Source organism: Geotrypetes seraphini, chromosome 2 (assembly GCF_902459505.1).
Source record: "Geotrypetes seraphini chromosome 2, aGeoSer1.1, whole genome shotgun sequence".
NCBI classification, from domain to species: Eukaryota; Metazoa; Chordata; class Amphibia; order Gymnophiona; family Dermophiidae; genus Geotrypetes; species Geotrypetes seraphini.
Genome location: NC_047085.1, coordinates 223,651,976 through 223,679,912, shown reverse-complemented (window position 1 = coordinate 223,679,912; position 27,937 = coordinate 223,651,976). Strand labels below are relative to the sequence as shown.

General features: G+C 41.9%; 1 protein-coding gene across 4 annotated transcripts in view; it reads right to left on the bottom strand.

Annotated features, from left to right (window-relative positions):
* The window catches only part of PIGN (phosphatidylinositol glycan anchor biosynthesis class N), a 397,785-nt gene that overhangs the window by 137,021 nt on the left and 232,827 nt on the right, over positions 1 to 27,937 (bottom strand). For all 4 annotated transcript variants that reach the window (XM_033935002.1, XM_033935003.1, XM_033935005.1 and 1 more), the window contains 4 exons: positions 21,488 to 21,587; positions 21,277 to 21,378; positions 15,517 to 15,608; positions 5,770 to 5,881 (listed from right to left, as the gene is read on the bottom strand). In XM_033935002.1, coding sequence (XP_033790893.1) covers positions 5,770 to 5,881; positions 15,517 to 15,608; positions 21,277 to 21,378; positions 21,488 to 21,587 — 406 coding nt within the window. The remainder of the gene's footprint in view (positions 1 to 5,769; positions 5,882 to 15,516; positions 15,609 to 21,276; positions 21,379 to 21,487; positions 21,588 to 27,937) is intronic.

The following is a 27,937-nucleotide window of genomic DNA, read 5'->3' as shown; positions in this document are numbered from 1 at the left end:
AGAGGGTAGTGATCAAGGGATGTTACCAGTGGTGTCTCTCAAGGTTCAGTTTTTGGGCCTGTTCTTTTTAACATTTTTGTAAGCAATATTGCAGAAGGGCTGTCAGGTAAGATTTGCCTCTTTGTGGATTCCAAAATCTGCAATAGAATAGACACCACTGATGGTGTGAACAACATTAGGAAGGACCTAGTGAAGCTTGAAGAATGTTCTGAAATTTGGCAGCTAAGATTTAATACTAAGAAACAAAGGGGGTGAAGAACTTTGGAAGCCCAGACCAGATGTATACCTTGTATCAGCAAAGGTGGAAAGAAGAGAAAACGAGAGCTGGCATGGTTAAAAGGTGAAGTGAAAGAGGCTATTAGAGCCAAAAAAACCATCCTTTAAAGAATAGAAAAAGGATCTGAATGAAGAAAATAAGAAGAGACACAAGTACTGGCAAGTTAGATGCAAAGAGGGGCATAATCGAAAGGGACATCTAAGCCAGTTTACGTCCATTTCGCAAGTTATCCAAAGTTAAAAAGAGCCTAAGACACATTTTCGAAAGAGATGTCCAACTTTTTTTTACTTTTGAAAATCGTCTAATTATACATCCTGCCGATCTGATCGTCCAAGCCTCTAAATCGTCCATCTTTATACCACATTTCCGTCCAACTTTCCATCCAAGTCCAAAATGCCTAGAACAAGCCCTGTTGGACATGGGAGGGGTCTGCAAAGTGATGGACTGCATACCCAGACATGCCACCTAAATAGTGGGGTACCTTACTGGGCACTGCTGTGAACTTCACAAAAAGGGTGCCAGGGCTTCTCCTCACAGCTCCCTTATAGGTGACGGTGAGCCCCCCCAAACCACTTCCAGAATCCCCTAGACCAGGGGTGTCCAATGTCGGTCCTCGAGGGCCGCAATCCAGTCGGGTTTTCAGGATTTCCCCAATGAATATGCATGAGATCTATTAGCATACAATGAAAGCAGTGCATGCAAACAGACCTCATGCATATTCATTGGGGAAATCCTGAAAATCCGACTGGACTGCGGCCCTCGAGGACCGACATTGGACACCCCTGCCCTAGACCTACTTATCTACCACCCCAATAACCCTTATGGCTGCAGGAGCCACTTATATGCCAGTACAAAAGGGTTTTGGGGGTGTATAGGGCATTGCACATGTTTCAATATCAATGCAGTGATTACAGGGGCTTATGGGCATGGGTCCTCCTCTTTATGGGTCCCTAACCCACCCCTAGACGACTTAAGCTGCCTCTGGGCTGGACGACTAGGCTTTCCTAAGCCAGGCGGCCAGGTGATGATGGTCTGGAGGCTGAAATTTAAAGTTGTGAATAAAATTTTTATGGTGGTGGTGGTGGGGGGGGTTGGTGATCACTGGGGTAGTGTGTGGGGGTCTGTGTTATGTGTTTGCAGTGCTTATCTGGTGACTTTAGGTGGGTTTTTGTGACTTAGATCATGTTTTATATAGTCTAAGTCACAACATCCAAGTTCTGTTGATCCTGGGCTGTACAACTTTCGGTTATACATGCTGTACGACTAAGTCTAAGCCAGCCCACGTCCCGCCCAACTCCCGCCCTAGACACGCCTCCTGAAATGCCCCGTTTAGCTTTGAAAGTTGAGCGGAACTATGAAGGCCTAGGTCGTTTAGAAATATGACCAAAATCCGTTTTTATTATCGGCACTTGGACGTTTTTGAGAAATGTTCGTCCAAATGCCGACTTAGGCCGGTTTTTGGATGTTTTTCTCTTTCGATTATGAGCCCCAAAGTGTTGATAAAAAAAGCTATGAAAGAATAAGAAGAGAAACTTACAAAAGAGGCAAAAATTCATAACAATTTTTTTAGGTACATCAGAAGCAGAAAACCTGTAAGGGAATCCGGGGAACCACTGGATGATCAAGGAGCAAAAGGGGCACTTAGGGAGGATAAGGCCATAGAGGAGAGACTGAATTAATTCTTTGCTTTGGTCTTTATGGAAGAAGATGTAAGAGATCTACCTGAATCGTTAATGGTTTTCTAGGGTGATGATGCGGATGATGGAAATCTCAGTGAATCTGGAAGATGTACTAAGTCAAATCGACAAGTTAAAAAGTGATAAATCGCCTGGACCGGATGGTATACATCCCAAGGTACTAAAAGAACTCAAGCATGAAATTGCTGACCTACTGTTAGTGATCTGTAACCTGTCGCTAAAATCGTCTGTAGTACCTGAAGATTGGAGGGTGGACAATGTTATGACGAATTCTAGGGGAGTTCTGGGAAATTATAGGACTGAGCTCCATTAAGGAGGAAGATGTGAATCCCAAAAACTGAACAAGGTTGGATCAATTTTTGACGTTGATGCCTTTTGCTGAGAACAGCCTGCAATGATGGATTCCAAACTATGTGCATGGGCTATTTGTGATCCTTTTCTAAAGTGATCTCTTTCTTGGATTCATTTCATGCCCACACCTACACTTCATTTGTTTTGAGATAAGAGAATGGCAATATGCCTCGTTGTACTAATAATCCGCCAGGTAGAGTGCTCTCAAGTGGAGCATCTATCAATAGTTGCTTCATTTTTGGAATAAGCTCTACATGGCCAGTAACTGAGGTTATTGTTCCAGATAGTAACTTTAATGGCTTGGGAGAAGCATACCACACAGTGCTGAAATCTTCTTTGTGGGTCTGAGAGTGGTGCCGCCCTGCTTTAACATAAGCCTCTTGGAGTAGTGGATGGATAGTAGGCATCCCTCTGGCTGGCCTTGCAGATAAAATATTGGTGGGGTGTCCGGGTGGGTTTTAAGGGGTGGGGGGGTCATGTTTTCAGGGGGGTGATGGCAGGAGGGAATGGGCATCCCTCCTACTGGGGATATTGTAGGGTGTTGAGTGCCGGCAGGAAGGAGTGGGCATTCTTCCTGCCGGGGATTATTTCTGGATTTGAGACAAGAGGGAATGGGTATCCCTTCTACTGGGGGTTGTTTTGAGATTTGCAGCAGGAGGGATTGTTCATTCCTCTTGCTGGGAGTTATTTCAAGGTTTGTGGCGGGGGGATTGGACATCCCTCCTGCCATGGACAGTGTGGGGGGGGGGGGGGGGTTGGGGTGGCAGCGGGAGGGAGTGGGCATCCATCTTGCCGGACAACTTGCAGTGGTGTCCGGGGGTTTCCTGCTGCAGCCGCTGAGCTGATAGTGGCAGGGAGATTTCCTTGCTGCAATCAATTTAGTGGCACGTCTATTTGAAACATTGTTGGCCTACATTTCAGGCGCCTATCGCGGCACTAGGGAGACGCATAGGGCCGCTTAAGCTTGCCTAAGGCCACTTCCAGGTGAAACCAAGCCCACACCCAGCCTTGGGCGAACTTAAGTGTCCCTAGGCACCTCCATGCACCCATGACAGACACCTGCAGTGTAGATGGCCTGCCTCGGGTTGTTTTTGTTTTGTTTTAATTCTTTATTCATTTTATGTTTAACATCAGGTGCACAGAAAGTAATGACAAATTAATAAATCACTTGAAATTCCACAAACATTTTCAATAAATAAAATTTATCCCCTCCCCTACCATTTTTAGAAAATGTGCGTCCCGATTAGCTGGTTCGACAGCGGTAGGATGCCTACTGCCGCCTACAATTGGGATGCCATTTATAGAATTTAGCTCACTGTTTCTCCCTACTCCCTTCTGACTCCAACTGTCTCTCTATGCTTTTCTCTACATTGTTTATCAGGCAAAAAAACCCAAAAAAACAAAACTCTGACTCTTTCAAAAGAGCCAACAGTAAGCTCTCTGCCCTTGATAGTGGGAAGAGTCCACACAGTGTGCATAATAGCTTCACTGTTGCCATGACATCAGAGGCCTGCCTGCTGAATCTCTGTGTTTACATTCAGGAAACACAGGAATCCTCCTCCTCACATTTAGTACATGCTACACTTTAGTAAAAAGGCCCCAGAGTTTTCCATCAGTTGAAAAATTTAGAACACCAATAGACAATGATTCCTTCTCTGTAACTGGATAGTATAACGATGATAACAAAGATGAAGATTAAGGTACAAGTTATGAATTAGACAGCACTACTTCTAACACAGATGATAATTACAATGATGATGATAGAGCATTCTTTGCTATAAGGAAGTCAAGTGTTCCACACAGATATTTCATTGATCCATACCTGCAGACCTAGTTAAAAGACATCAGCCTGGTCTGATTTGAAATAACTTTTTATCAGACTGAACACTTTGTACCAGATTCTGTATAGGATGCCCAGTCTTAGCAGTCACTTAAGCTGCTTTTGAGAATTGCACAAGGGCGTCCCATATAGAATCGCCTAACCCCACCTAACCACCCTGATTCTCTAACCAGCGTCCTTGTCACAGGTTAGAGAATCTCATTGTTGCTGAGCTGATCGTGGCAAGGGAATCTCCCTGCCGCGATCAGCTCAGTGCCCTTGGCAGGAAACACCCCAGCTGCAAAGTCGGCCGGCAGGAGGGATGCCCAGTCTCTACTGCTGGAATCCCCCCGCCGAATGTCTGCGGGAGTGCCCAATTCCTCCTGCCACCAACCTATATTGAAAGTCTATTTAAATAATCTTATTATATTATTTTATTGTGATTTTCTTCTTTATATAAAGTGCTTAGTGCTTGAAATTCATGCTTAAGATTTCAATCATTTCATATGAATGTTAAAAAAAAGTCCATAGCCTGGTGAAATCAATGAAGCTGACTGTGATGGTGCTATCAGGTTCTGACGCGTTGCCTCGGAGAACCCACCACTTCTTGTGACAACCAAGAGGGCTACTGCTTCTCCTTCTGTTCTTCAGTGCTGCATTTCCTGGGCATCCCTCCTGCTGGCCGACTTTGCTGGGGGATGGGTTCCCTGGTGCGGCCGCTATTCTGATCGCAGCAGGGAGATTCCCTTGCCACAATCAGATCAGTGGTTGCATCTATTTGAAATGTAGGCCATCATTTTGCTGGCCTACATTTCAAGTGCCTATTGCAGCCCTAGGGTGATGCCTAGGGCCATCTAAGCTCACCTAAAGCCACTTCTGGGTGAAACCACACCCACGCCTAGCCTTGGGTGAACTTAGGCGGCCCTATGCATCTCTTTAGGTTTGTGAAAACGCCTACAATGTAGGCTGTCTGCCTCGGGGTGGGTTGTTTTTTTTTTTTTTTTTAACGGGCGTCCCGATTGGCTGGTTAGACAGAGGTAGGATGCCTACTGCCACCTACAATTAGGATGTCATTTATAGAATTTTCCCCTTTCTGTTAGTGCAGTTGTTGATCACCTTTTGAGCTGTGCTGAATTAATGACTCACATGCATACTTGCAAGAATAACAGTCATTTTCAAAATACATTACTGGGATAAAAATGTTAACAGTTGCATTCATTGTAGTTGAGGTACTTTTACTTTTTATTTTAAAAGTATTATATTAGGAAATAACTTTTTTTTTAACCTTTACTTAAATACATTTTTAATGCATTCTTTACTGTATTTTTACCTAAGTATTAAACATACATTTATTTTTACTTAAGTAGTTTGACCTAGTACTTTGAATACTGGATACTGGGATTTATGGAACTCTGGTCTAAAAAAAGTATGGTAATTCTAAGGCTCAGACTTTAATGTTTTTGCCTCATATTTTTGGAAGTAAGCTACGTGGAATAGACTTTCTTATTAAGATCTTTGTCTGACCTTTATGGGAGATGAGATGCTGAATTTCTATGGATCATCGACCCACTATGGCACTTATGTTCGTAATTGTTACATAGCATGTTAAACTGAAAATAACTGACCTGAAGCAGGAGTACTGTTAGATATTTCCCCTGTATGTGTTTGCTTTTTTGATTCCAGAAAGGCACCAGTGAGAAAAAGGAGAGCAGGAGAGTCAGCAAACCTGCACCTGTGCTATGAAAGAGAACAAAAGTAAAACAAACATCAAAATAAATTCTATCCAGTGACTATTAAGTGCAGCTTGACCTCCAAAAGTTGTACTTTTCAACATAACCTTGAACATTGAACTTATACTGTATTCTTTATTGGTAAGATTAACCTGAGATTTTAAGGAAGTACTTTTGTAAAACCATTTTTACACATAAATGGACTGTGATGACCAAAGCAGCAAAAAGAATATTGAAAATTATTAGGACAGGAACAGCAAATAAAGAATATTATAATGCCTCTGTATTGCTCTTGGAGCGATCTCACCTTCAGCATTGTGCAGTTCTAGTCACTGCATCTCAAACAAGGTATCACAGAATTAGAAAGAGGACAAAGAAAATCGATTAAAATGATTAAGAAATTGGAGCCTATTTCGGTTCATAAATCAACTCATCAGACCCTATGGCTGAACTCCAAGATTCAAATTGGCGGATTTAAGGTCATCTGGAAGTATTGGATGAAGGCGGGTATATGCACTTTGATGGTTGCAGTTGAAGCAGGCCATTCAGGTTGGGTTCCCTGAATGGAAAAATCTCAGTGATCAGTATAGTTTGCCGCTCTTATGCTTTCAGGTGTACTTCCTGGGACATCAGGCCGCTCAGTGGTATAAATTAATATCTTGATTTTTAAATAAGAAACCAAAGACTGGTCTTTGGGACATTTGGAGCACTGAGATCAAGCATCAAATTACTGCATCTCAATGGCCACGTATTTGGGCTTGGAGGATGAGATGTACAGTGTCTGCATCTATGAGACAAACTTGTTTTTTTCTGTTACATAGAGCATTTTGGACCCCGGTTCATTTACAGAAGTTAGATAGCTCTAAATCTAATAGATGCTGGCACTGTCATCTTGAAGCTGAGACATTAGATCATTTGTTATTCTATTGTCCATTGATACTTGCTTTCTGGAAATCAATATGGGGTCAAATAAATAGTTTGTTAGATAATCCGGTGGCATTATCCTATGACACTGTATTGTTTGGCATGTCAATGAGGGCTAAGAGCCAAATATCCTCTAATAATAATAAGCTTCTACTCATTATGACAGGGGTTGCCATACAACAGATTATGAATAATTGGAAAAATTTGGATAGGCTGAATTATAGCTTTTGGTGGAACTCTTTGTGTCACATATTTAAAATGGAAAGGATAATTGCCATACAGCAGGGAAATATTTTATGACTTCTTATGCTTATGAATAATTGTTGGGTATGAGGGAAGGGGATATTTGATGCGAGTTAGAATCTGATGATATATTAAGTGATGTTAAAGTATAAAATGATTGTATTTTATGTTACACTTATTGTGAGTTTTAAAAATGAATAAAGATTAAAAAAAAAAAAAGAAAAGAAATTGGAGCCTGTCAAAGCCCCTGGTCCTCCTACCCTACTCAAAGGGGTATAGGCCGTGGGTCCAAGCTAGCTGGAGCACAGATGTTCCGAAAAGGTTTCTTTTCTTTTTTACAATTCTTTATTCATTTTTAAAAACTTACAATAAGTGTAACAGCATATATAATATTTTAAACTCAAATACAGCACTTAATATTCTGTTAAAATCCACATCAGAATTTATCCCCCCTCCCCCCTAATACCATTCTTTAAATTTAAGAAAATCTACCAAAACCCCCATTCCTACATACCTTATTTAATAATCAAACCAAAAAAACCTTCCCCCCTTCCCTCCTCACGGTGTGCATTTTTAAGGGTAAAAATAATATTCCATCATTACAATATTTTGTTAATGGCTCCCAAATCGCCTGAAATTTTCTAAAATTCCCCTTCTGTGTGGCTATTGTCCTTTCCCTTTTATAAATCTGACATAAAGAGTTCCACCAGAAACTGTAATTAAGTCTCTTCCAGTTTTTCCAATTACTCGTAATCTGTTGGATGGCTACCCCTGTCATAATAAGTAGAAGCCTGTTATTCTTAGATGATATTTGGCTCTTAGCCCTCATTGACATGCCAAACATCAATATCATATGATAATGCCACAGGATTTTCTAACATACATAAGAAGTTGCCAACCACTGGGTCAGACCATTGGTCCATCGCGCCCAGCGGTCCGCTCCCGCGGCGGCCCATCAGGTCTATGACCTGTAATGTGGTTCCTGTCCATTTCTGTAACCTATCTCTTCTTTTTATCTGTAACCCTCAATCCCCTTATCTTTTAGGAACTTGTCTAAACCTTCCTTGAAACCCTGCAATGTGCTCTGGGCTATCACAACCTCCGGAAGTGCGTTCCATGTGTCCACCACCCTCTGGGTAAAAAAGAACCTCCTAGCATTTGTTCTAAACCTGTCCCCTCTCAATTTCTCCGAGTGACCCCTTGTGTTAGTGGTTCCGCACAGTCTGAAAAATCTGTCCCTGTCCACTTTCTCTATGCCTCTCAGGATTTTGAAGGTTTCTATCATGTCTCCTCTAAGTCTCCGCTTTTCCAGGGAGAAGAGCCCCAGCAACTTCAACCTGTCAGCATACGAAAAGTTTTCCATACCTTTTATCATTTTAGTTGCTCTCCTCTGGACCCCCTCAAGTACTGCCATGTCCTTCTTGAGGTACGGCGACCAGTACTGGACACAGTACTCCAGATGTGGGCGCACCATTGCACGATACAGCGGCATGATGACTTCCTTCGTCCTGGTCGTGATACCCTTTTTAATGATACCCAACATTCTGTTCGCTTTTTTTGAGGCCGTTGCGCACTGAGTTGATGCTTTCAATGTTGTGTCCACCATCACCCCCAGGTCTCTTTCAAGGTTGCTTACCCCTAACAGTGAACCCCATTTTGTAGCTGAACATCGGGTTCTTTTTCCCTACATGCATGACCTTACATTTCTCTATATTAAAACTCATTTGCCATTTTTTTGCCCACTCTTCCAGTCTTGTTAGGTCTCTTTGCAGGACCTCATAGTCTTCCGCGTTTCTAACCCTGCTGCAAAGCTTGGTGTCATCAGCAAATTTGATAACCTCACATGTCGTCCCCGTCTCCAAGTCGTTGATGAATATATTGAACAGGATTGGTCCCAGCACCGACCCCTGTGGAACTCCACTCGTGACCCATTGCCAGTCTGAGTAATGGCCTTTTACTCCAACCCTCTGCTTCCTGCCTGCCAGCCAGTGTTTGATCCTTCGGTGGATATCCCCCTGTATCCCATGGCTCCACAGCTTCTTAAGTAGTCTTTCGTGAGGTACCTTATCGAAGGCTTTTTGGAAGTCAAGGTAAATGATGTCTATGGATTCCCCTTTATCCACCTGGTTGTTTATTCCTTCAAAGAAATACAGTAAGTTCGTGAGGCACGACCTTCCCTTGCAGAAGCCATGCTGGCTCGCCTTCAGTTGTCCATTGCCTTCTATGTATTCGCAGATTGCGTCCTTGACTAGTGCTTCCATCATCTTTCCCGGAACCGAGGTCAAGCTCACCAGCCTGTAGTTTCCCGGGTCACCCCTTGATCCCTTCTTAAAGATGGGCGTGACATTGGCTATTTTCCAGTCCTCTGGGATCTCCCCAGTTTTTAAGGATAGATTACATATTTGGCTTAGTGTATCCGCTATTTCATTTCTCAGTTCTTTTATTTGACATAATTTATTTAACCCCATATTGATTTCCAAAAAGCAAGAATCAATGGACAATAGAATAACAAATGATCTAATGTCCCAGATTCGAGATGACAGTGCCAGCATCTATTAGATTTAGAGCTATCTAACTTCTGTAAACGAACCAGGGTCCAAAATGCTCTATGTAATAGAAAAAAACAAGTTTGTCTCATAGATGCAGACACTGTACATCTCATCCTCCAAGACCAAATTCGTGGCCATTGAGACGCATTAATTTGATGCTTAATCTCAATGCTCCAAATGTCCCGAAGACCCGTTTCTGGTTTTTTATTCATAAATCCAGATATCAATTTGTACCACTGAACAGCCTGGTGTCCCACAAAGTCCACCTGAAAACACAAGAACAGCAAACTATACTGATCAGAAAGATTTTTCCATTCAGGGAACCCTACCTAAATGGCCTGCTTCAATTGCAACCACTTATAATTTTGTGATTTATTAAGCCCATATTTATGTTGCAATTGTGAAAAGTCAAGCAGCTTACCATTAGAAATAACATCATCTAAAGTGCGTATATCTGCCTTCATCCATTCTTTCCATGACCTTAAATCCGCCAATGACCTTAAATCCGCCAATTTGAATCTTGGAGTTTAGCATTCTTGGAGGTCTGATTCGTTGATTTAAGTATTGAAATATGTATTAAGTTATTAACATATCTTAACGTTTTCCATGTATCTACTAATATTCTATTTTCTTTATATAACCTAGGCATTTTGATTCTGAGAACATGGCTTAATCTCAAAGTTAGGGTACTATGGAAGCTCCCCTCGTCCAACATTGGAGAGACAAAAAACATAAAATTGTAGATTTAAAGTGGCGGGTCATTGATCAGGTAGGGCACTATGGAAGCTCCCCTCGTCCAACATTGGAGAGACAAAAAACATAAAATTGTAGATTTAAAGATCAGGTTTATGTGGGGTCGGAGGGTGGTAATATTAAAGAGAGATTAAATTTTATGGAACAAAGATGGATATTTATGCTGAATTCTATTACACCTATGGGTTTGAATGCCGAAAGTGAATGGATGACGTTAATCTAAGGGGATATCTTTGGTAAGTTCAGTGTATGAGGGGGGCGTGTCTAATGTTAAGATTGATGTCATCACGTTCCAAAAGGGTTTGGTTATTTAAAGCATGAACGCCGTGGCCATGTTTCCCGGTTAAATCTGTGAATGCGGGGAGCATGAGCCACTTGATTTAAGGTATGACCTGTGAAAGTTATTTAGATATTTTAATGATTTATGCTTGATAGTGTAGGATTGAATCTGATGTCTATATATCTACTGTTTATTGCAGGGAGATTTCCTTGATAAAGCCCCTTGGGGCGAAACATAGATCTATGTCGGAGTGCCAACCCCCACCCGCTTATATGAAGATGAGTATCTCTATTTCTCTAATTATTTAAAGTAAAATATTTATAACTCATATTTATTGAGACCGATGACGACCATGGGTGCTGTATGATCTAAAAGTTTAGTGGCATACAGGTGGTACCACTGAGGTCTATAAGTTAAACAAAGCTATATCAAATTAATTTGGACTCTATATATGTTCTACTGTGTTAAGTAGAGTCTAGAGAACACTACTGAACTAGTTGGTTTCATTGTATTAATCTCAAAGGAAACATGAGTTGCCATTCCAACGTCAACCAGTCTGGGAACTTTTCCTTGAGCTCTGGGAGGATTCAATACATACCTTGATCCATAATATAGGATTGATGATACCTATAAAAATTAGGAAAATTTACCCCACCCTCCGTGATTGGCTTTTGCCTGGCTGGCCCAGAACGTCAGAATTGACTTCGGAAAGAAGACTTCCTGTCGGCTTTAGCAGCAGCAACAGGGCAGTAAGAGCAGGGGAAAGGAAGGATGGAGGCTTTTTTATTTATTTTGCACGTGACAGGGAGGGAAGGAGGTAGGCAGGCTGGCTTTGGCCAGGGAGGGAGGGAGAGAGGTAGATAGGCAGGCAGGCTGGCTTCGGGGGTGGGACAAAGTGTGGAAGGCAGTGAGAGGGACATAGGAAGGAGGCACTGGGGGCACTAAAGAGATAGGAAGGAGGCACTAGGGGAACTAAAGACCAGAAGGGACACTAAGGACATGGGAAGGAGGCACTGGGGGCACTAAATACATGGGAAGGAGGCACTGGGGACACTAAAGCTAGGAAGGAGCATTAAGGACATGGGAAGGAGGCACTGGGGGCACTAAAGACATGGAAAGGAGGCACTGGGGACACTAAAGACAGGAAGGGGCACTAAGGACATGGGAAGGAGTCACTGGGGGCACTAAAGACAGGAAGGGGCACTAAGGACATGGGAAGGAGGCACTGGGGACACTAAAGACAGGAAGGGGCACTAAGGACATGGGAAGGAGGCACTGGGGGCACTAAAGACATGGGAAGGAGGCACTGGGGACACTAAAGATAGGAAGGGGCACTAAGGACATGGGAAGGAGGCATTGGGGGCACTAAAGACATGGGAAGGAGGCACTGGGGACACTAAAGACAAGAAGGGGCACTAAGGACATGGGAAGGAGGCACTGGGGGCACTAAAGACGGGAAGAGGCACTAAGGACACGGGAAGGAGGCAATGGGGGCACTAAGGACATGGGAAGGAGGCACTGTGGGCACTAAAGACAGGAAGGGGCACTAAGAACATGGGAAGGAGGCACTGGGGCATTAAAGACATGGGAAGGAGGCACCGGGGGCACTAAGGACATAGGAAGGAAAGAGGGAAGGAATAGAAAGGGACAATTCTTGGGCCTGAGTGCAGAAAGAAAGAAATGAAAGAAAGGATACACAGACAGAAGAAAATGCAACCAGAACTCATGAAATCACCAGACAACAAAGGTAGGAAAAATGATTTTATTTTCAATTTAGTGATCAAAACATGTCAGTTTTGAGAATTTATATCTGCTGTCTATATTTTGCACTATATTTGTCTATTTTTCTATAGTTACTGAGGTGACCGAGCTCGTGGAGATGAGGTGGAAACAGGGTTTTTAAATTTTAGTCCTAGTACGGTAGTTTGCCAATCCACAAAATAATTCTTTTATTTCTGCCGGTCCACGGGTGTAAAAATGTTGAAAAACACTGTTCTAATACTTAACTGATACAGAAGGCGAGGGGGGATGAACTACAATCTTTAAAGAATGAGAAGAAACATTTAGGGAAGAACACATATGGTGGGAACACAAAAGAGAGAGAGAGAAAAAAAAGGGGGATATAAAGGCAGAAATGATCATAGAAAAAAAAAGAAGATAAATTTACGATCTACTCGTTTGAACTACTAGTTTGATCTACTAGTTTGAACTCACCCCCACCAAGATAGATGTAATGGGTTCCTTTTTTTAATTTCTTTATTCATTTTTAAACTTACATCAAGTGTACAGTAAATATCAACCAAATATAATACAACATCACTTGAAAAATTTTCAATTTCATACACCAAGAAGATTTAACCCCCACCCCCTCCCAAATTCATATACAACTAATATATATCACATGAAAATAATATCTTACGACAATCATCTATATATTCTTAATGGAAAAACAAGAAATCCCCCCCCAAAAAAATCCACATGTGTATTAAGATTGGGAAAAGTGTAACTTATTCATTACTATAATTTAATAATGGTCCCCACACATTCTTAAATTTATTATAATAACCTTTTTGAACAGCCAACGCTCTTTCCAATGTTCACACATTTCTGTGACCTTTTGCAATAAAAATTTCTCATTCACTTTCATTGTCTCTTCCAGTGTATTTTTTATCCAAATGCCTAAATATTTTATTCCCTCTTCCTTCCAAAGAAAGGGAAATGAATCAAATAATCCTTTTGTACAATGTACAATAATTGGAAGAACTTCTGATCTACTCCAATTTATTTTGTATCCTGAAAATTTCCCAAATTTCTCTATCAAATCCAGCAAATGTGGAATGGTTGTTTCAGGATTCCTCAAATGAAGCAATATGTCATCTGATAAGCAGAGACCATGAGACCTTCACGTGAACTGACCTTTTCAGATAAGTGGTCTACTGTTAAACAGCCTTTGTAAAGCCATAACATTTGCCACTCCAGTAGAAGCAAGATTCCTTGCTCCATGCAATGTGTTATGATTAAAATTCAAGCACCTTTCCAGTGACGTTGGACCGCTGTTGTGGCGCTTTACTGAAGAGCTTATGAGCACATTTAAATATTTAAAAGCCTTTAAATGTTGCATGATGATATTATTTGAGAAACTTGCCCAGTATTGATGAAAGGGGGTCTTTTGTGTTTTGTTCTATTGTGAAAGTTTTGCCCCCTCGAGTGGACTGTAATTCAAAATCCCTGGTCTGTTTGGATCAAACCTGAATCTATCTTTGGTATTAATTTTTAAAATTCAACTTTTTTCCATTTTCCTGCTTTTTTCTCAATATCTACTTTTCCACCTTCCGTTCCTATCGCTCTCCTCTGGTCTAGCATCTATAGGAAATTCCCTGAGCTGCTGCGAGGAGGCAGGAGCGAGAGGTCATGCTCCTGCCATAAAGACCCCCGCTGGACCACCAGGTACCTTGTTAGGCCTGATGGGGGGGAGGGGGGAGAGAATCAAAGGATTGAGGCCTTGAGAGCCCCAGCCACATGCAAGAAGAGCTGCAAGGTGCTGACCCCTGCCCTAGCAGCAGATCACTGTCTGCTTTTAACTTCTCCACACAGCTGCCACTAGTGTTACTTTAGCGATTCCATTAGGCAGCCTCGAGGTCTTTGCTAAGCTGGCTGCCTCCAAGGAAAGAGGAAGTTGCATCATCGGAGGCTGCCTGATGGAATCGCTAAAGTAACCCTAACAGCAGCTGTGTGTGGAAATTAAAAGCACAGTGAGCTGCCGATACTAGTCTGGGAGGGCTGGAGAGAGAAGACGATGCATAAAGAAAATATACTACAGCATTAGGAGGCTGGGACACTTACAGTGCCATGCTGCGTACCCCCGACAATGGTGTGCATACCCCTTGGGTACACGTACCGCATGTTGAGAATCTCTGCTCTAGAAAGCTCTGATGTAGCTGTTACTCTCTCAAGTGGCTCTCAAGAATATGTTAATTTTATTTTGCTCATCAGTGCCATTTTGCTTCCATCTTCTGAATTAGATTAAGAGATAATGTATCCAGTATAGGTCTTGGATAATGAAAGGAGTATAAGACAAAACAGGAGAAAAATAATTCTAAAATTAAGTGCGTGGGTTATTTTTCTGGAGCATCAGCATCTTGTCCATAGTAGACCAAATGCACAAGTAAAAGCATTCACAGCAGCAGAATTAAAAGACAAAAAGAGTCAGTGATTTAAAAAAATCAGTCGTTACCACTAAAATATATTTCAAATATATCATCACCATCTTTTACTAAGCTGCAGTAGAGCTTTCTACCTTGGCCCGGAGCACTAACTGCTCTGACACTTCTCCAACACTTATAGAAATTCTATCAGCATCAGAGCAGCATTGGATCATTTAGCGATCTGGGCTGTAGTAGAAAACTCTACTGCAGCTTAGTTAAAAAAAAGGGGGGGGAGGGAGGGGAGAAAGATAATAAATTATAACAGTGAAAACCAGTGCGACTTTGAAGAGAACCCCCCCATTATAACAACTAACAAATTACAAGGATTTATGTACAATGATGGTTTGCCTAATGTTCCAATTGGTTTTACGGTAAATATTAAAATATAGACATCAGTAATGAGAGAGGATAGAAGGAGAAAAATTAATTAAAACTTAATCTGCTCTAGATTGCACAGCCAAGAGACAGCTGTTACACTGTAGTATTCAGATGTTGGTCCAAAAGTTTCATATACCTTTGGTGCTTTAGAACTGCTAGTCTACATTGATGTTCTATGGTTGCATAGACCTCATGAGTCTAAAAATAATTTTAAACTTTGCATTGTAATAATCTGCTTTACTGGTGCTAACCACCACAAAACTATATGCTTATGAAATCAAAGCTTTTAGAAAGACAGTGTTGATCTTACACTGGAGTGATGTCAGACTCTCTTCCAACAACAGGCATCATTGGAAAAATTGCCAACAGGGAACACAAGAGAGTCCAGCTTAGTGTTATCATCTGCAAAAACAACAAAAAATACATTTAACTGTTACATATAATCAGAATGGAGTAGGGAGCCTTCAGAACTCATTTATATACAGTGTAAAGAAAGCAGGATTTATTCTGTATTTCTTTTTGTCTAATACAAGGGTTCTCAAACCAGTCCTCAGGACACACGTAGCCAATCAAGTTTTCAATGAATATGAATGAGTTAGATTTTCATGCACTGCCTCCATTGTATGCAAATCTAGCTCATACATATTAATTATGGATATCCTGAAAAGTCTAGGTGTGTCCTAAGGACTAGTTTAAGAACCCCTGATCTAATGTGAATATCTTTAGTACCATATATACTCGAATATAAGATGAGTTTTTGGGCCAAAAAATGGCCTAAAATGGGGATTTCGTCTTATATTCGGGTCAGCACACACCCACCCCCCCTCCCAGACTTGTTGAAGGACTCCGCCGCCTGCCATATGACCTAGTGGGCCGGGACAGGAGGGATCCCTCCCATCTCCTATCCCAGCCAACTCTTCCAATTTTTATACCTCCCTCCCGCCTCCCCTGCGTACCTTTTTTGGCTTTTTGAATCCCTGGTGGCCCAGCGGTGAATCAGGCAGGAGCAAGCTTTCCATGCTCCTGCCCTGAGCCCCAACTTCCCTGAATGGCTGCCTGAGTTCTCACAGCCTAGCGGTGTATTTTAGCCTTTTGGAAATCAATTTGGGGCCAAATAAACTGTTTATTGGAGAATCCTGTGGCTCTATCTTATGATACAGTTCTATTTGGTATGTCAATGAGAACACAGAGTCAAATTTCATCAAAAAATAATCAGCTTTTAATGATTATGACAGGAGTCACCATACAACATATCACATCTAATTGGAAGGATTGGAGTAGACTCAATTATTGTTTCTGGTGGAACTTGTTATGTCAAGTTTATAAAATGGAAAGAACAATTGCGTTACTAAAAGGAAATTATAATAAATTTAAATATTAATAATAATAATAATTTTATTTCTTATATACCGCCAAAGCCGTCCAAGGCGGTTTACAACAAAGAAGGGCTGGACAATCAGCTAATGGGTACAATCAGCGAATACAGATATAATTAATATATGTAAGCAGGAAACACGTACAATATAAGGGGTCAAATGTAAGGTGAGCAGGAAGCAGAGGTATTACAAAAGAGATCTTGGGGAACAAGGGTCGGGAAGAGATCTGGGGGCCATTGACAAAATTTTGCAATGAATGAATACCATTTTTCCAATACAAGTATAAATGCAGATGAAGGGTGGGGGGAGGGAGTTCTGAATTTGAGTAAATTTTGGTTCTTTGGTTAAGATTTCTTCTTTGATATATTTGATTTGATGTAATGTGGAAGGGATGGGAGGGAAAAGATCAATTCTTATGTATTAAGGTTAAAATGATAAGAAATTCAAGTGATGTATACATTTCAATATGTCAATTAATTATACACTTGTTGTAAGAGATAAAATGAATAAAGAATTAAAAAAAAAAAAAAAAGAAGTAGTGGGAATCTGAACCCATTTCCCTCAGGATCAATGCCTGCTGTAGTAACCTCTAGGCTATTCCTCTACTCCGAATGCCTAGGCCCGAATGCACACCATACTATACAAAGCACAACATTCCGCTCTGGCTGAAGCACAAAATAAACCAGCCTAAGGAGCTGAAATTGTAGACTTTAACTACAAAAATGAGTTGAGGAGAGGAGGAATGATCTGGATGCCAAATGCTGTTCCTCTGGAGTACAGAATGTATGTGTATGTCTGTGTGTTATTCTGGGTTGCCGTTCAGACTTCAAAGCTTCCTGATGTGCTGTGAGGTCAGTGTTAGTTCCTGAAGAAAAGGCTTTACGTTCAGCCCTGAAACCAACTTGGTTGAACCTACTATGAGAATTTTGAACTTTACCAATAACCTCAGTTATCTATAGCGCTGGACTGCTTCAACTCTATACAAGACCCAGCTAAGTGTTTGTTAACTATTTTTCAATTTACAGAGGAGGCATGGGCTTGTCATAAGCTCCACATTTTAAAAGTATTTGTGGTTATTTTACCACTATTTGCCCTCATTTGTACTGTGTGACACTTATAATTATATTTCTTTAATGCATGTTTATTCACTGTAAGGACACGAGACATATCCTATGATGGTGTGTGGGTTCAGGTAAGGCTAATGTCTTGGTTCTGAGCCTTCTATCAAATGCTGGAATGGTGTTTACCGCTCCTTATGTTTGCCTAGTCACACTAAGGATTGTCTTCACAATTATTAAATTGGATTACTTATAATCTGTTATCTATGTTTATTCAGACTAATGAGAGCAATTTAGTGTATGTGGAGTGTTGTGCTTGCCCGGTTTTGGCATTTTTGCTGCTACTTTTAGTATCTTTGTGGATTATACCAAAATCTTCAATAGACACCCCTGATGGTGTGGAAAACATGAGGAAGGATCTAGTGAAGCTTGAGGAATGGTCTGAAATTTGGCAGCTAAGATTTAATGCTATGAAATCCAAGGTCATGCATTTGAACTGAAAAAAACCAGAGGGAACTTTTGTGCATGAAAGAGGAGCGGGACTTGGCTGTGATAGTATGTGATGATTTTGAGGTGGCCAAACAGTTTGAAAAGTTGATGGTGAAAGCTACAAGAATAACTGGGTGCATAGGGAGAGGAATGGCCATGCCCCTATATAAGACTCTGGCAAGACCTCATTTAGAATATTGTGTACAATTCTGGAGACCACAACTTCAAAAAGATATTAACAAGATGGAGTTGGTCCAGAGGAAGGCTACTAAAATGGGCAGTAATCTACGTTATAAGGCATACGGGAAGAGACTTAAAGATCTCAATATGTATACTTTGGAGGAAAGGCAGGAGAGGGGAGATATGATGGAGATGTTTAAATACTTATGTGGAATAAATATGCATGAAGCGAGTCTCTTTCAATTGAAAGAAAACTTCAAAGTGAGAGGGCATAGAATGAAGTTAAGAGGTGATAGGATCAGGAGTAATCTTTTTTTTTTTTTCAAATTCTTTATTCATTTTTTCATCTTACATCAAGTATACAATATTACATCATTTGAAACTTTTACACATCACTTGAATTGTTGGGTGGGGGGGAAAGGGTTATAATTTCTACTTGAATGGATTATATGTATAAGAATGTCAAGTGCTGTATATTTTATTAGTAATGTAATGTTTTAATATTAATCACTTGTTTGTCAGTTTTAAAATGAATAAAGAATTTAAAAAAAAAATTTGTTCAATTGTCACTTTACATGCATAAATTTATTCCCTCCCTACCCAACCTTCCCACAAATATTTTAATTCAAAATATCGTTTTAAATTCTTTATTCATTTTTGCACATTACAACAAGTGTAGCAGATAAACTCATATGAACTTATAAATACACACTTGATTAACTCTCATATAACACTTTAAGTATAATATTTCATTACAAATTAATATTCTATAATATTTTGAATATTATGTAATAAACCTAATATTTAAATATACGGTAGTATTCTTAATTAACTCTCATAACACTTTAAGTATAACATTTCATTACAAATTAATATTCTATAATATTTTGAATATTATGTAATAAACCTAATATTTAAATATAGTATTCTTATCTATTGATTAAACCTTTAAAAGAACTTTCTACCATCTCCCCTCCCCCCTATGAATAAATGTACTTTCAGTGGAAAATGATGTCTATTCATTACAATAATTTGTCAATGGCCCCCAAATCTTTTTAAAATTATTATAGTTCCCTTTTTGTATGGCAATTGATCTTTCCATTTTATAAATATGATATAACGAATTCCACCAGAATGCATAGTTAAGCCTATTGTAATTTTTCCAATTACTGGTGATATGTTGTATGGTGACTCCTGTCATAATCAATAAAAATTTATTATTATTTGATGAAATTTGACTTCTTGCTCTCATTGACATCCCGAACAGAAATGTATCATATGATAATGCTACATGGTTTTCTAGTAAGCAATTAATTTGAGACCAGGAGTAATCTATGGAAATACTTTTTACAAAAAGTGTGTTAGACATGTGGAATAGGCTCCTGTCTCCTGGTGGAGACAAAGACTGTCTACATTTAAGAAAGCATTGGACAGGCATGTGGGATTTTTTAAGGAGAAGAAGAGATAGTGGATGGTGCTGTTGGGCTGAATAGATGAGCCATTTGGCCTTTACCTGCCTTCATGTCAGAATGTAATAAAAATTTTGAGTTCCATGTGAAAATTGGCTAGGTGCCACTGATAGAATCAGGCTCAAAGGGGCAGATTCTATAAACGTGTGTCCCAATTGTAGGTGGCGGTAGGTGTCCAATCGGGATGCACGTTTAAAAAAAAAACCCAACCAAAGCAGGCAGCCTACACTGTAGGCATTTGTCACGGGTGCAGGGGGATGTCTAGGGACACTTAAGTTCACCCAAGGCAGGGCATGGTTTCGCTTGGAAGTGGCCTTGGCCAAAATTAAGCAACCCTAGGCGTGTCCTTAGAGCTGCGATGATGCCAGAAATGTAGGCCAGCAAAATGATGGCCTACATTTCAAACAGATGTGGCCACTGAGCTGATCGTGGCAAGGGAATCCCCAATAAGCTGTGCCGATCAACCGTGGCGTCAGGGAGGCCTGCCGGCTCAGTGAAATACCCCTGCCATGATCAGCTGCGGTAAGGGACCCTCAGATACATATGGTGAAATCGGCAAGAAGGATGCCCACTCCCTCCTGCTGCTACCCCACCACCACCGGGGAAAGCCTGCCAGCTCAGCTGATTGGGGATTCCCTTGTCGTGATCAGCTGATGGCAAGAGAGCCTTCGATCAGGCAGGCGTGATTCTCAAACTGGCACCTGTGACATGGGCGCCGGTTAGAAAATCAGGAGGGGGGAGGGTAGGCGTCTGTCTGTTAGGGCAAACACGGTTCAGTATAAGACACAGGTGCATGATTCTCAGCTGCTTCTTAGGTGGCTGCTGAGACCGACGTCTTATACAGAATCTGCCCCAAAATGTTTATCATAGACTGAAGATAACCAAAGCAATTTTTGGAGAGGAAGCCAAATTATCTAAGGGCTGAAAAGGTCATTCTCCAGAATAATCCCCAAGTAGTCTATTCCAGTTAAATATTAGGAAGTAAACAGACAAATTGGGGAGGAGCTCTGGTGTAGTGTTTGGGTCTATGAGTCAGAGCTCCTCAAAATCATGAGTTCAAATGCTGCTCAGCAATATACTCTGAACTTTTGCATGTCATTTTACTTCCATGTGCTTTCATGTACCTAGTTATAATAATGTAATGACACTTCATTTTTCATACTCCATTTTGAAAATGGTCATACAGGCAGGATTGCTGATAGCCAAACTGGAGACAGATGTACATAAATTTTTTTTTTTTTTAATTCTTTATTCAGTTGTAACTCTTGCAATAAGTGTCCAAATTTAATCAGATAATTCGTACAAATCACTTGACATTCTAACAATTATTGTCAAATGCATATAAAAAAGACCCCTCCCACACCCATCCCATAAATTTTTTAATCTTACCATTTTAAAGCATGCTGGGTTTCTGTCTGGAAAAAAGTGATAGATAAAAATAACAACTAATATAATAAACTAGATACCAATTAACTCCTGGAAAACAAAAATACCTTACCTTGAGACCATTCATTCCTTGAATCCACCGATGCATCAGTGGCCAACCAGCAAATGCAATCAGAGCAATGGTAAGTGTAGAGCGGTAAAAGAAGCTGAACACCTAGTCAAATAATCCAATAGGAAAAGGATTGAGGAAGGAAAAGGAATGAGTAAAAATATTAAATAGTGATAAAGACAAATAGGTTCTTTTTTTATTTTATTTTACTTACAAGTATTTCAATTCCCACTGCAAATAAAAAGAAGAAGCCAATGGAATGTCCCAGAGGACAGGCTGACAGGAATGTGAGAAGATCCTGAATGGTCTTGAATCTATTGAAGAAGATTGAACAGACATATCATTATCTTAGGTTAAACTAGTAGCATTAAAGTGAAACTGCTGAATTTTGCCTATACAATCATATTTCAGGTTTTTCTCATTTGAACTGCTGAAAAATGCTCACCCAAAAATTAAAAATATGTTTTCCCTCTAATAAGGGGACACTATACATTTTTCAGCTATGGTACATCCAGGTTTAGGCCCCGATTCTGCAAACTGCGTACCGATTGTAGGTAGCTGTAGGCGTCCTACAGCTGTCTAACCCGCCAATCGGGACACATGTTTTTTTAAAAAAAATGCTCCCCAGGCAGGCCGCCTATATTGAAGGCGCCTCCGGGAGCCTAGGGAGGCCCGTAAGCCCGCCTTGGCTCACCTAAGGCTAGGCGTGTTTCCCTAGGCCAGCGGGAGATGCATACAATATAGGCCAGCAAAATGCTGGTCTACACTTTAAGTAGATGTGGCCGCTACACTTATTGTGACAAGGGGGGAAGGCTTGTGGGCTGGCGGTGTGCAATCGCTGCACACGCCTGGCTCTTCCCTGCCCAAAGTTGCGGCAGTGGCAGGGGATAATTAAATGGAGCTGGCAGGTGGCGGAGGCAGGCGGGTGACGGCAGGGAGGAATTGGCGGTTAGCCCATGTACCCCCAACAGGCAGTCCACGTACCCCCCTAAGGTACACATACCGCAAGTTGAGAAATACTGCTGTAGAACATGCAAAAAATCCAGTACCAAACATGCCCATTTTCAAAACTGCAAAATGCCTATCTTATTTTTTTTCAAAAAAGGAGAAATTAGGTTTTTAACTGCTAATTTTCTTTCTTTTAGTTCCTCCAGACCTGCACAGAAACTGATGGGTTATAATATACCTCGACCAACAAGTGGAGACCGAGACACAAACTTTTGGCTGTAGTATAAGTGGGCTGTGCAGACCCAAGGACAATCAGTCTGACGAAGAGCCAAGCAGAACTAAGAAACTAATAACTGTGAACTATAAACAGCAACATCACTCCCAGAAGAATAGCAACTAACAGAGAAATACTGTTGGATATTGATTAGAATAAGAACCTTCCAAAATGTCCCCACAGCTCACCAGCTATGCCAGATGAACCAAAACGCTGCTGTTCTTATAATCTCCCCTAATAATCCAGACAAAAAGACATCGGCACAAAACACCGAATAACAAAACGACAGGGCGGGGGTCTGTGCCGGTCTGGAGGGACTAAAAGAAAAATTAGCAGGTTAATTTCCCCTTCTTTATCGGCCCTCCAGACTGGTACAGAAACTGATGGGATGTATCAAAGCAGTACCCGCATTGGGTGGGACCCCCAAAGGGTCAACACAAGAACACGTTCACTGAACACCATGTCCAGACGCACCTGAACATCCACACAGTAGTGTTGCACAAAGGAATGGAGATAAGACCAAACCACAGCCTTACAGATATCCACTGGAAGACTCAAGAGAAGACTCAGCCCAAGAAGCTACTTGACCCCGAGTGGAATAAGCCTTGAAAAATTCTGGAAAAGGCTTCTTTTGAAGAAGGTATGCCGAAGTGATAACCTCCTTGATCCAGTGCGCAATGGTACCCTTGGCAGCACCGTCCCCTTTATGAAGACCCACTAAGAGGAGATAAAGATGATCCGACTTCTGGAACTCCTGGATCCTTTGGACATAAGAGTGAAGGACTAGCTAACTAAAACTTAGTTTTATAGACCAGGTCATCAACCAAAAGGAGCTCGACTCGGTTAACAGCAATGTAATACATAAACCTGACAAGGAAAAGTAGACTAGAATAGTTAGTTTCCAACATGTTTAGCAAACAAAAAGGTTTTCAGAGCTTTCCAGACGAAAGCAAAAGAACCTAAACTTCTTAATATAAGCGGTAAAACATTCTAGAATTCAGTTAATTTAAAAGCAAAAGAATGACTAAATCTCTTGAAGGTTCTGATTTTACCACTGAGAGAGGGAAATGTAAGTTTTATTTTTTGAGAACTTCTGGCAATATTGATCAATCAGGATGCCTTCTCCGGAGACCAGCTACCCTGAGCTGAGCGACCAAGACATTGAGCTCCCCAACTGAGGAGACTGGCATCCGTAAGAAGCACTGTCCACAGAGGCTGATCAAGACTCACTCTCTGCACCAGACTGGAAGAGCATAGCCACCAGCAGAGGCTGTGATGAAGTAACCCTCGAAGAGGAAGGGGAAATCCAGATCGTGTGTCTGAGGCGACCACTGCCGAAGAAGAGCATACTGAAGTGGGTGAATGTGAACCCGAGCCCACCTTATCACATCTAGGGAGGCCGCCATCGACTCCAAAACCTGCAGAAAATCCCATGCCCAAGGACATCGACAAGGAGTCATTGGGCTGGATGGTGGCGGGGCCTCCTGGGGAGTCACAACCCCCATGGTGGACACCTTGAAAGGACTGCATTTACTGAAAGAAATGGCCCCTGGGAGGAAAAGAAGCTGCCCCTTGACCAGGATGGAAATGTCAAAAATCACGCAAATGCTCCCAGGCAATGCCACCCTGCGAAGGCGGGCAAGGATGGTCTTCAGGAAGATGGGGCACCTTAGGTTAAGGCCTGAACCAACTTGTCCAACTCCTCGCCAAACAGGAAAGATCCTCGAAACAGAAATTTACTAAGTTTAGTCTTAGATGCCTCGAAGCCACATGGTACGGTGAGACGCCACTCCGAGAGCCATAAACTTGGCCGAAGCCCACAACAGATTATATATGGCATTGAGAGATAAGAAACACTCAGCTCAATTTTAGCAACCTCCTGATCCACCAAGGACCAGTCAGATTCCCGGTCACAAACTCGCTTGAACCAACAGAAAAAAGCCTGGGCTACCAGACTGCCACAAATTGCCGCTTGGGCTGTCAAGGCAGCTTCGTCACAACTCTGCTTAAGAAGAGACTTCAACTTATGATCTTGAGAGTCCTGCAAGGCCGAACAGCCTTCAACCGCCACTATATGGCTAGATGCTCAACAGCCGAGACCACCACATCAACCACAGGAGACTTAACGGTATCCCTATCCCCATCTGGAATGAGATAAAGCCGAGCTATGGACCGCACCAAATGAAAAGGAGCATCTGGCAGCTCCCACTGCGCTTGTATCGCATCCCAAATGTCCTGATGCATAGGAAAAGAATGGGAGGCAGACTGTATTCCTTGAAGCAGAGGGTCCACCATACACAGGGGGTCCTTTGTGTCCTTTTCAAAGCACAAAACTGACAAAACCTGAAAGATAAGTTCCTGTAGCTCTTCCTGGTGAAAAATGCACACCACCGACACATCCTCGCAAGCTGGCATATCCGCAAAACATATGTCCGTGTCATCCACCCCCCCCCAAGGATCTTGGGGGTCCAACAAGGGGTCCAAGTCCTCATCAGGTGAAAGCGCATTTGCACACAGAAAAATCCTTGTTTCCCTGAGACCCACAGCTACTAGGACGAAGACAGGGAACTGGACAGGAGCCGGCACCGAGGGGGGCCGAATGGGGGTGGATGTGGAGGGCAAAAGCCCCTCCCCCCAAAAAAACCCAAGATCCCCCGGAGAAGAAACAGAACCCACGGCTGCCTTGAAGTAAGCCACGTGGCTATAACAAAATCTGGGGCAAACCCTCTTGGCAGCAAAGCAGGATTCACTGCCAAGGCAGAAGACATAGCAAAAAATGTTCCTGTCACTTTAAGGCAGGGAGAAGGCCACCTGAGGCTGCAGGCAAGATGGCGGATTTTCCCGTCAAAACTGTCTCAAAACCCGCCAAAAAACTCTCCCGAGGCCTGCATCGGCAAAGAGGCCTGAACTGACCTAGCCACTAAAGTAGGCAAACTGGCAGCAGAGTAAAGGGAGTCCCAAGCACTATTGGCAGTAAGGGAAACCTTATTTCCCTGACTGTCAGCAGCTGGGGAAATTCCTTTGTTGGCGGTAGGAGAAGCCTGGGCTTCCCTACTGCCTGCTGCCGTCCGTTGCATGTGCGAAGGAGAAGCCGATGAGGATTCTCCTTTGCAGTGGCTGGTGCATTTGTGCACATGCCAGCTGCATTGACGGCGCGCCTGGAGCACTTTTTCAGCTTAAAAGTGCTCATTGTGAAAACCGCAAATAGGAAAAAAACAAAGTGCTGGTTGAAGGGGCACATATATTCTTTGTAAGTTTTTCTATTCCTGCTTGTGTAAAAAGAACTGCTGAAACAGTTATCATTTTGCCAAGAAACCACAAGGTCTTTTCTTTTTGTGTTCTGAGCTCTGTGTCCCCATTTTGTTCTGTAGTTGACTTGTTTTGATAAGAAACATTTGTTAAAAAAGAAACATTGCTAGACCTTAGACAAGACAGTATTATATGCTATAATGGAAACTTCCCACTATTCCCCCCCTTATGTTTGCTACCTCTTGCTAGTTGCTTTTATGTATCCTGTTACCAAATATGGTCTTTCCTATAGACATATGCTGAAAAAACTGACCCATGTGAAATGCTATGAATATGTATGCCAGGGGTGTCCAATGTCGGTCCTCGAGGGCCGCAGTCCAGTCGGATTTTCAGGATTTCCCCAATGAATATACATGAGGTCTATTTGCATGCACTGCTTTCATTGTATGCTAATAGATCTCATGCATATTCATTGGGGAAATCCTGAAAACCCGACTGGTTTGCGGCCCTCGAGGACCGACATTGGACACCCCTGATGTATGCAGTACTCTGAATAAAGGGGAGACATTTCTTTGGCCATGCTACCGCATGTGTGTTCTTTTCTTTCTAATGAGATGCCCCCCCCCCAATGCATCGATACCAGAGACGACAGAGTATATGTGTGAGGCAGTATTGGAATCTGAACCTTTTCACTGGTTAGCAATTGAAATCAATTTACCTTAATTAAAGGTTTCCCTTCAGACTGGCACTGCCTCGGGATTTTTATTTTTTTTTAATAATATAACTTTAATTGACCTAGAACAGACCCCACTGGCTCTCAAAGCTATATGCCTTGCTTGTATTTGGTGGCAAGGCTTACAGATGAGGCACCTCTACAGTAAAAAAATTTGGGGAGGTGGGGGAAAAGGAGGGAGGGACTTGACCAGTTGAGTGTGGTACCCTCAAGGTTGGATGGACCCCTGAAAGGGTCCCCCAAGCTCAATTTGGCACCACAACCAGGCCAAATTAAACAACATTCAACAGCTCTACACAAACCAGTAAAGACTGCACAGGCTTACCACCTCCACTTGTTGGAGACTGAGAACAGACTGATTGTACTTGGGACCGCACAGCTCACTTATACTCAGCCAAAAGTTTGTGTCTCAGTCTCTACCTGCTGGTCGAGGTGCATTATAACCCATCAGTTTCTGTGCCGGTCTGGAAGGACGATAAAGAAGGATGCATTTGTCCTGTCCTCCTATCTTTTACAATCTGGGGAGTTTATACACACACACACACATGTCCAAAATGAAAACGCACAGAACAAGCCACTGGGATGTAGGAAGGGCCAGCATTTTTAGGAGACTGGCCGCATAGGCATTCCAGCAAAGCAGTAGGGCACTGCAGTGAACATCATATAAAAAGTCCCAGGTATACATCTCACCATAGCCCCCTTATACTATGAGTCCTCCCAAACTCACCCAAAACTCACTGTACCCGACAGTATACCAAACTAATAGCCCTTATTCATGCAGGCGACACCTATATGTGGGTACAATGGAAATAGGATGGGGTTTGGAAGGCTCACAAATTCCACCATAAGTATAGTGGTTAGAGTGGAATATGGACCCGAGTTCCCAACTCTATGGTTAACTACACAGCCCACCAGGCTATTCCAGAAACCTACTTGCTGCTCTGATAGGACTGGCCATATCTGAAACTGTCATACAGGCAGGTATGCACTGTTTCATTCACACCTTTGGGGATGGGAGGGGGTCAGTGACCACTGGGGGAGTGTGGGAGAGGGTCATGCTTACATCCCTCCAGTGACCATCTGGTCAGTTAAGGCACCTTTTTAGCAATTATTTGTCAAAACAGGTCTAGCCCAGATGTTCAAATGGTGCCCTGGATTTATTTTTAAATTTTGATTATGGCAAAAAAAAACCTAAACATCCAAGTCTTAAGCTCACTTGTCCTGCCCACACCAAGCCTCTAACACCACCCCCCTTGAGATGTAGATGAGCAGCACAGATATATTTCTACAAAATAGGTTTCAAAAATAGTGAACTGGAAGGGTTTGATGAGAAAAACATTGATCTGCTCTTTTATGCCTTGTTTTGGATGTTTTTTTAAAAAATGAGCCTCTTAAGGCTCCTTTTACTAAAGTGCGCTAGCGTTTTTAGTGCACGTATAAGATTAGCACGTGCTATAGAG